General features: G+C 32.1%; 1 protein-coding gene across 1 annotated transcript; it reads right to left on the bottom strand.

The window, feature by feature from the left end:
* Positions 1 to 6,253: 6,253 nt before the first annotated feature.
* On the bottom strand, positions 6,254 to 9,545 carry LOC134684230 (lysozyme-like). Its single transcript, XM_063543498.1, has 5 exons — positions 9,416 to 9,545; positions 8,812 to 8,962; positions 7,539 to 7,721; positions 6,997 to 7,072; positions 6,254 to 6,526 (listed from the first exon to the last, which is right to left on the bottom strand). Exons 2-5 carry the CDS (start codon positions 8,939 to 8,941, stop codon positions 6,463 to 6,465), a joined length of 453 nt encoding a protein of 150 aa, XP_063399568.1. The 5' UTR covers positions 8,942 to 8,962; positions 9,416 to 9,545; the 3' UTR covers positions 6,254 to 6,462.
* Between the last annotated feature and the right edge of the window lie 93 nt (positions 9,546 to 9,638).

Raw genomic sequence — 9,638 nt, 5'->3', positions numbered from 1 at the left:
ACTCGTCAATTATACACGCCTTTATGACGTCATTTACCAGATAGAGGGGCTCGCCTGTATCCCTGCACTATTTACGTTCTTCAAGCGTCTTAGTGATCGTCTTTGTGCAGGATAAACTAGAAATAATGGTTGCTCTGTAGGTACTTACTGACATTTCCCTAATGACAGCAGTGTTGATTGTCAATTTTGAGAATTCAATTTGCCGAATAATTCGTACAATATAGAATTATAGTTTTCCAACCACTCGCTCAACATTGGAAGGAAGTGACGACGCCCCTAAACGCACAAATGACGATGATAAAGGCGCGTATAATTGACGAGTTTTTTCCGGTGACGGATGAACTCGAAAGTGGTCTATTGAGTATTTTTGAATCCGGGTCCGTTCGCGCCCATTCATGTTCGCACCCTTTCATGTTCGCCCCCTTTCACTTTCGCACCCCACATGTTCGCACCCATAGTTCGTTCGCACCCTACATGTTCGCGCCCAATTTTAATTGGTTTTGGTTTAATAACTTGTAATCAAGATTTGGCCAGTTCTATTCTTATAAGTATAATTGTTTTCGTTGTCTCAAAATAAAGTTAGACAGCATTTTTTTATTGTGTTGAATAAATCCTAATTATGTTTTGGATAGTGTATTGTTAAAAAAAATATTCCTTTCTAAATAAAATGGGAATCTGTCAACGTTTGATTTTGTGTTGAATAACTCTAAATCATGTTTTGGTTAGTGTATTGCTACATGTATAACTTTGTTTTATTGACTTGTTTCAAAATGAAGTGAGATTCTGACGTTGTTTTTTTTTTGTGTGTTGAATAAATTTTATCATGTTTGATCATGTTTTGGTTATAACAGTGTATTGCTATATTTTAATATTTTATCAGAGACATATATATTTTATTGTTTCATTGTTTCAGATCAAAGGGACCAAGCTGTAAAAAACAATTATCTTTTGTGTTTTTTATTTAAAATCTTCAATCTTTTACTCATACCAAGCTATAAATACATTCAGTATCTTCACGAAAGCAATTAAAAACAACAATCATGATTTTCCAATTATTCAACGTGCGAGGTGCGAACGTGTAGGGTGCGAAAGTATATTGGGCGCGAACGGACCTGATACCAGTATTTTTAATCAACAGCATTGTCTAATAAAGTTCAATTCTTTGATTCGCTGTTTTACGTCATGCCCGCTAACAAATTGAAAACTGTACCTATACGCCTTATTTCAAGTTAAGTCCAAATTTTTAGTATTCGTATTGTTATCTTAGAAAGTCTTACTAATTAAAAAACTACAATAGGAATAATTTGACAATGATTGAATTTAGTTGTGTCGACCCTGTGATTATGACCCGTGTTTAAAGCAAAATCAAATACACCATTTGGTGGTGCGCCTGTCAGATGCGGAACGTACATATAAGGTTAAAGTAACAGGTGAATATACTAAATTGGTATCGGTATCGGATTCGACCCGGAACTTGTTAATTATTGGCAATATTAATTATCTGGAAAACAAAAGAGTCCGGAGTTGTGTAATTTTTAATCTACACCATTGTACTTTATTAGTTGTAAATAAAGTTGAATTATTTGATTCATCGTTTTAACGTGATGCCGGCTGATAAATTGGACCTCGTAATTTTAGTATTATAGATAAGATTATACACAATGTTGTATCTAGTCAATATGTAGGACTCTAATCTATGGTGGGCTCCAGGTCTATGGCAGAATCATAGGCTATGGTAAATATTACATCATGTTACTGTAGTCCAAATCCATGGCATATTTTTTTAGAATCCTAACGTTAATCCTAGGGCATTTTTTAGTTTCCTAATCAATGGCGAGTTTTGTAGTTTCATAATCTAAGGCATTTTCTTGGTTTCATCAGAGACATATAATACGTATTATATGTATCTGGTTTCATAATCTATGCCGCATTTCTATCTTACAAGTTGTGAAACACTTTCTGCAAATAAAGGACCAGTCAGAACATATCTGACCAAATTATGATTTCAAAGAGGTAGGGCCAATTTGCCTGGATTTTTTTTTCATTCGATAAGATAGGAAAATCATGTTTTAAATAGCCCGATAGATGCCAATTAAAGTACACGTCACATCATCTTTTTTTCATACCTTGAACAGGTATTCCTACAAAAACAAGGCCAAAACTATTGTTTTTTTTTAATATTGATTTTATTTTATTATTAACATCCTTTATGCAAGGTACCATACCACGTAATTTGTCAAGGAGCCAAATACTAGTGATATCAAACAAATTCAAATCGTGTTTTTCTCATTCTGAACATATGTATATCTGTATTTGTCCTGGTCTTTTAAGGTTTTATCGTCTATAAGATTATATAAGATAATACATGCATATATTTTAACCGGAGAACATATCTTACTTCAGTTAGTTTAAACATATTTATTTATATTGGATTGGGAAACAAGTTTTGCAACTTATATTAATCCCTTTCCACTTTGCGGGAGCGAGTGCTGCCTTGTAGCGGCATTAGCCTACTCTTTTTCGAAATCTACAAGGGTGTCTTTAACGTGAAAGAGATATAGCTCTCTCTTAACACGGGTCACCCATTTATCGTCCCCTTCCGACGGACTATCATCGTTTCCTCAAGACAATAGTCGCAAAATGGTGTCAAGGGAGAGCCGAAAATTGAGTTCCTGAAATTTTCAACCCGAACGGGAATCGAACCAGGAACCTTTGTGTTGGTAGTCCGATGCACTAACCACTACACCACGGCTCTCACATGGAATATCATATTTGCTTTAGCAGTGGGGTTAAACATTTCTTAGTGACAGACATGTTGAAACCCTTCAACGATCTTCCAATGTCAATTCAAGTGTGTTTGATAAAATACAAAACTTTCAAGAGTAATCAACATGCAGTTGCGAATATCATACCTCGGACACAGATTTTTTTATAATAACGAAATACACGTTTTGATCGAGAAGAATATTGTTCATGATTCTTCTGTTTCCTCTTGTTTTATATAAATTTACGGCTTACAAATTTGTATACAATTTTGAAATCTAAAATGTAAAAGTGCAACAACACTATCAACACACTTTAGACAAAACAAGCAATGATTTTTTTTTTATTCAGGAAAACATTTATTGTTATAAAATGTTATTATTTTCTTCTCCCTGGCGCTTTATTTTCTTCCCTGTGCGCTTTTTACCCTGGCGCTCTCGGGCGCTACCGAGCGCCTTATAGTAGGACCGTTGTGACGTCATATTTACCGAGTAAATTATGAATTTGCCATAGTTCTGCCACCCACCATAGATTTGAGCCCAACAAATATTCTTGATTTTTTTCGCGACTGTCTTTAAAGTGAGAGCTGGTCTACCTAGCTATAAAACCAGAATTAATCCACTATATTCTGCATTTACCAAGTTATAGAAATATAACAATAAATTTGTTTTCCATTCGTGTGATGTGTTTTAGCTTTTGATTTAAAGATGTGACTTTCCGTTTTGGATTCTCTTTGGAGTTCGGTATTTTGTTATTTTATGTTTACATTAACCATGCAATATTTCCATCAGTTTAGAGCTGACGATGTTTACGAAATTCGAAAATCTTTGAATGAACAAATATGTAAGACTGCATTTGTTCATAATTATGCTCCGTCTCGACCACTTTAGTTTAGTTGAGCGATATTCATAACATATGGTAATTCCCGGGCCATATTTTTAATTATTAAAATAATAGCCATCATGAAGTCATAAATATGGCATAGACATTCATTGCAATACTCTTTTGAGAATTTCAGTGATAATACTTTACAAAATTTTATTTATAAAAACAAAATATTAATATTGGACTTTTTTTTTTTTTTTTTATCTTTGTCAGACAGCACACAAAATCGAGAAGACACAAGTTATTATCGCTGAACTTAAGCCACACATGTAATCGACAATTCAAATTTATTAAAAGCTGTTTAACATATTTTGCAAAAGTATCATTTCAATTTGAATAAAAAAACTAAAAAAGACACTTAGCGGAGAGGGTGATACATCAGATTGTAACCCGAATAAACAATGTCAACCATGTCTTAGCTCGAGTAACAATCTGCTCTATCATCTATATGAATTTTTGTAAACGATATGCGACCACGAAAACGTGTCGCCCGAGAGTTCAGACACAAGCATATGGTATTGGTCAACCAAGATCCTATTACAGTAGAAATATTGTGATGAGGTTTATTCAACGAGAGTGATGCCAATCAGATGTCTTTTCAAAAGGATTCGTTAAAAAATTCAATTAAGATCTTTACAACTTTGCAGTAATATAAACAAATGAATTGTCCTCCGTTCTTTTCTATAAAGCTCATAAAAGAAAGTTATTTTATGAATAAATATATGTCATGTAATGTTGTCATTTTAGGGGTACATTTAACACTGCCATAGAGCGCGAGGTTTGGCTAGCCACAAAAGCAGGTTTAACTCCGATACCATTTTTTTCTTAAACTTTTCTGTACCTAGTCAGGAATAGGGTATTTGTTATTTAATAGCTCGTTTCTACGTATGTAGCATTGTCGTTAGGTTTTGTTGTACTTTAGTGATTCTGTTGTTTTGTTGTTTTTCTTTTGTAGTTGATGTTTGTCCCTCGGTTTAAGTTTGTAAACCGGATTTTTTTTATCTCGACCGATTTATGACTTTTGAAAAGCGGTATAATACTGATGTCGTTATTTATATACAAACTGAGAAGCGTAGATCTATACAATAAAGTTCATTCTTTTAAGTGACATGAAGAACTTAGCTGATTTTAACAACAAAGTCGCCGAAGATGATATCATAGATATTTAGGACGTTATGATTGACAACATATTTTCGAGATGGGTCAATTTATTTTTCCAACAGACAGTCGGTTTGTCAATAGGCAATTATTGTGCAACATATTCGCCGACCGTTGCCTTTTGTACTCATACGAAATAGATTTCAGACAAGGCCTTTTCAACGACAAACCAAAACGTATTGCAAATAAACTCACCATAGATACCAGAATTAAATTTTGTATTTACACAAGACGCGTGTTTCGTCTACAAAAGACTCATCAGTGAGGCTATAATCCAAAAAAGTTAAAAAGGCCAAATAAAGTACGAAATTGAAAAGCATTGAGGAACAAACTTCCTAAAAGTGTTTGCCAAATACAGCTAAGGTAATCTATTACTAAGGTAAAAAAAACATAGTATTTCAAAAATTCTAAGGTGAAAGTAAACAGTTAATTTATAAATATGACCATATTAATGAAAAGATACAAAGGTCTTTGATTTGACTTTCAGATATACTGAGCTCGAATGTCCTGTCGTTCAATAACACAAGTTTAGTATTACTAAGTACTTGCTTCTCATATATCTTTATGAACTTAAAATTAAGGATCTTACCGAAAGAAAGGTCTGTTTAACTTAACCTCTCTCTCTTTTCTCGGTATTTACACAGAGGGACAAATTTTAACTTACACCTAACCAGTTTCTTGAAATCATAACGTTCAGAAGATGATTGAACCGTTTATTTTTTGCATTTATCACGGATAATTGACAAAACCTATTTCATTTAGTGAAAGGTTTGCCTACTAATAAACTTTCGTGCTTCATTGCCAAAGTTTACCGAACGTTCGCTTAATTACAAATCAACATAAAATCATTTGGAGCAAGTGAAAATTAAGTGACATGATAGAAATTATGCAATGGAGCGATTTGTTTAAATTTTCTATGTGTAGTTTTTTTTTGTTAAATCATTTTTTTCATAACAGTTGTCAAATGGTTGGGTCGAATACCTATTTTTCTGCATTGCGACAGTAAATATATCTTCAGTGATGCTCGAAAACCAAAATATATGATAATCCAAAGCGTATTTGAGAGATGAAGAGCTATAATCCAAAAAGAAAAAAAAAGAAAACCAAAGCAGGAACAGGTATCACCAAAGCTTTGCACGATGGAGATAAATTCCTTATATTCGACAGAAGTTTATAAAGGAAAATCTAGACATTCTTTAACGATTTTACTCTTTCTATTTAGTTTTAGTTTTATTTTTTACAGAATAGGATCAATAGCAGTAACTATGATTGACACTCTAAAAGTTTAATCAGGTTTTGAGGGGAAATTTTAGTTATTATTTAGCATATGCACTTTACGTTGGATATTTTTGACTATCTATGTATTTCGTTATTTGGTGCTCACACAAGAAAAATAATTAGAAAAGATACCTTTATTATGATTGGGCAAACGATTAGCAATAAGAAATTGTATCACAAATTTTATTGTTTCAAAGAAAATTTATAAAATATAAATTGGGAAGGGAGAAATGTTAGTGCATGAACAAAATCACTTTCATGTGATGAACATGCGGAAGATACAGTTTTTATATAAGTCTGCTAAACAACTATTCTATAAAAGAATAATTTCTTTTTGTCATCTTTTGAATGAGATTTATTGTGAAACGTCAAAACTATTTAACATGTGCTGTAATCGTATTCTGGACCTTGAACATTGGAACAGTGATATCTCCAACCATACCTGAAAAAAACAGACCTCCAAAATTAGAAATTTATACAGCATTCAAATCAATAGACAAACATGTAACATAACAAACATATCAATGGAAAGTATTGTATTGGTTATGAACTTATGGTAACTAAAACACAAGTATATCTGTGCGTTCCTTACATCTACGACATGATTGGAACGCCCTTTGTTTGTTAAAAATGCTTTTCCATAGCACATTTCATTACGCTTTCTTGTTTCTTTTGATAACAAATACAAGTTGAATATGTTTGATTAAAATGAAATTGAAAACTAGTACGTTATAATAACGAATAAAGACAAAATACGAATACAAATATAAATCGTGATGCATGTAATTTTAGATATTGAATAGATCCAATTTCACGAACAGGTCGTATATATTTTTCATATCAGGATCACTATATGTAAAGTTATGTACACAGTTTTATATCCACTCCAAAGTAAATTATATACAAACTTACCATTTGCCAAATCCCCCACAATTTTTAACTCTAACAGCACAATTTGCATCGTTTGATATGTCCGAGTTAGTGAATGCTGCAACGAGAAAACCAAAAAACATGTTTCGAGTTTTAAAACGATACATAGATACAAGCAAGTCATATATTTTAATGACATACAGTCATATTCAAGACCACGTCAAGTTATAACACATGAACAAATTAATGAATGAATAAATACTTTACATGCATCCTAAAATGTTTGTTTTCATCTGTGAACCCCCACCCCCCCCTGTACATACCAAATTGAATATTTAAGAGATATCTATAAATAGAAGGTGTAATCAACTATCAATCTACAAAAACGCTTTGGTAATTACAACAAACTGATATGGTTATTAAAGTTCCTAAATTCGATATCAATTCTACTAGATATGTTTTCACACAAAATATGATTAAGGCCGCACATTATTTTTTTCTTCATGAATTTCTGATGGGAATAACAATAATAATTGGATAGTTTCCATAGATTATATATATTGCAGAAATCAAGGTGTACTTACAGGTGCAAGAGTCGGCACAGCCGTAGGTATTAACTCTCCAACACGTGGAGGAGCTAGTGCCACTTGGCCTTCCGCAAAAGTAGTTACTGTTCATCTGGAATATACCATAATCTTTCGAACCATTAGAATTTGTACCTACTACGTCGTATCTGTAGTTACTTTCGTGTTTTACTAAACACAGCCCTGAACGAAATTATAAAAAAATTTTGTCAGTACAGTAGACTGCAACAGGTATTAATATCCTTATCCTTCGAATAAAACAGACATACAAAAATCATCGAAAAATAAATTAGCCCAAAAATATGCTTGCTGTTTGGCGTAAGCAAAGGCTCCATGTGGAAGACCGTATTTTGACCTATAATAGTTTACTTTTATAAACTGTGACTTGGATAGAGAGTCATCACATCATACAACATCTTCTTATATCTACTCGGTAATACACACAATGTAATTTGGGTTGAACCAGTCAAATAACACACTGACAGACAAATTGAATGTTTAAATATGTTTTAATTGTCTTCTAGAAACTAGTGGCTCAAACTGAAAATATATTGTTTAGATTATTTAGATTGATATAGGAAGATGTGGTGTGAGTGCCAATGATTGCATATATTATTATAAATTTTGGAAAGATACACTCTTAGTCATGATTTAGCGTAGATTTTTTTTTTATAGCATTTTGTCTTCACTTTTTCATTCTAAATCCTTCCAAGAGCAAATATTCTTAAATTCTGTTGCGGCCTATATATCAAAATCAGAAACTTAGAACAAATTGCAGTAAATAAGAAATATATCATTTCGTGTTCTGAAAATCGTTCTCAGACAGGAAGAAACTGTATTGGTTCTTTTTTTATGAGATAGGTTAATCACAAAATTATTCCAAATTGTCATAATTTTTTTATAATCTCAATGCATTACAATATCGATATATATTATCAACCTATAACCGACTAGGTTAAATCCCCCATTATCTACATAAGTAAATTACTATACCAAGTTAGGAGTATAGCAGTTGTTTTTCAATGCATTTGATGTGTTTGAGCTTTTGATTTTGCTATTTGATAAGGATTCTGTTTTGAATTATCCATTGAATTTTTTTTTGTTACTTTACTTCTTATTTCAAAAATTCGTGAAATTGCAATGAATAAGGAAACATATTTTTAATATTGTGAAAATCGTTGTGTTTCCAAACATAATTTATGGTTGCAAAATTTTCAAAACCGATGAATTGAAATAAGATCTGCAATGACTGTTAACAGCTCATCATACTCACAGTCTCTAAGATCACTGTCTGGTACATTCTGATTGCGTAGTGCTTGTACAACTTGGCACTTCGTTTTGGTAGCTCCATAGGAATACCCAACCAGTGCCAAGACAAGTAAGATTGGAAACGAACAATGCATCTTGAATTCACTGACCTCAGACTACAAAAAGGGGTATTAAAAAAAATTGTAGTAAATTAACCCTAGATTTTTATTCGTTGCTACAAAAAAACTTTCAAAAACAAAATGTTGCTTTTTTATTTATTTTGTCAAAATGGTACTAAGAAAAAAAACAATTATATGATGATACTTTCAATCTTTTTTAAGTTGCATTAAGGCAGCGTCATATAACCGAATCTTGTTTCCTAAGAACATAAAATTGGTAAACGAAATGTATTTGTATGCATTAATTTAACACGATGAATGCAGTCAATTTGTAAATTTTGTTTTAAATATTAAGCCATGATAGAAGCAGTCAATATGTATATTTGTCCTTATGATATTAAGCCATGATAGTTGCACATCTGAAATAAATGACACTCTTTAGTTAGAAAATTTATCTCAAACGAGTTTTTATAGAAAAAAATAATCTGAAAATGAAAACATTTAGCTTACCTTTAAGATTCTTTAAGTATAAAAGCAAAGATTTCTTCCTGACTATATATACTAAAATTATATCCGGCAGTAGATTTCCATAAAAAAAAAATAAAAAAAAATACCGAGCTCCAACCACGTACACAGCATTGTAGTTACAACTTGATTGTTTGAGGTCAAGGGAAAAGGTTTAAATAGATCGACAGAGAGAGGTACTAAAACAAATATACGCAAAACACTTCAT

Source organism: Mytilus trossulus, chromosome 1 (assembly GCF_036588685.1).
Source record: "Mytilus trossulus isolate FHL-02 chromosome 1, PNRI_Mtr1.1.1.hap1, whole genome shotgun sequence".
In the NCBI taxonomy this organism is placed as follows: domain Eukaryota; kingdom Metazoa; phylum Mollusca; class Bivalvia; order Mytilida; family Mytilidae; genus Mytilus; species Mytilus trossulus.
This window is presented reverse-complemented; position numbering and strand designations above follow the sequence as displayed.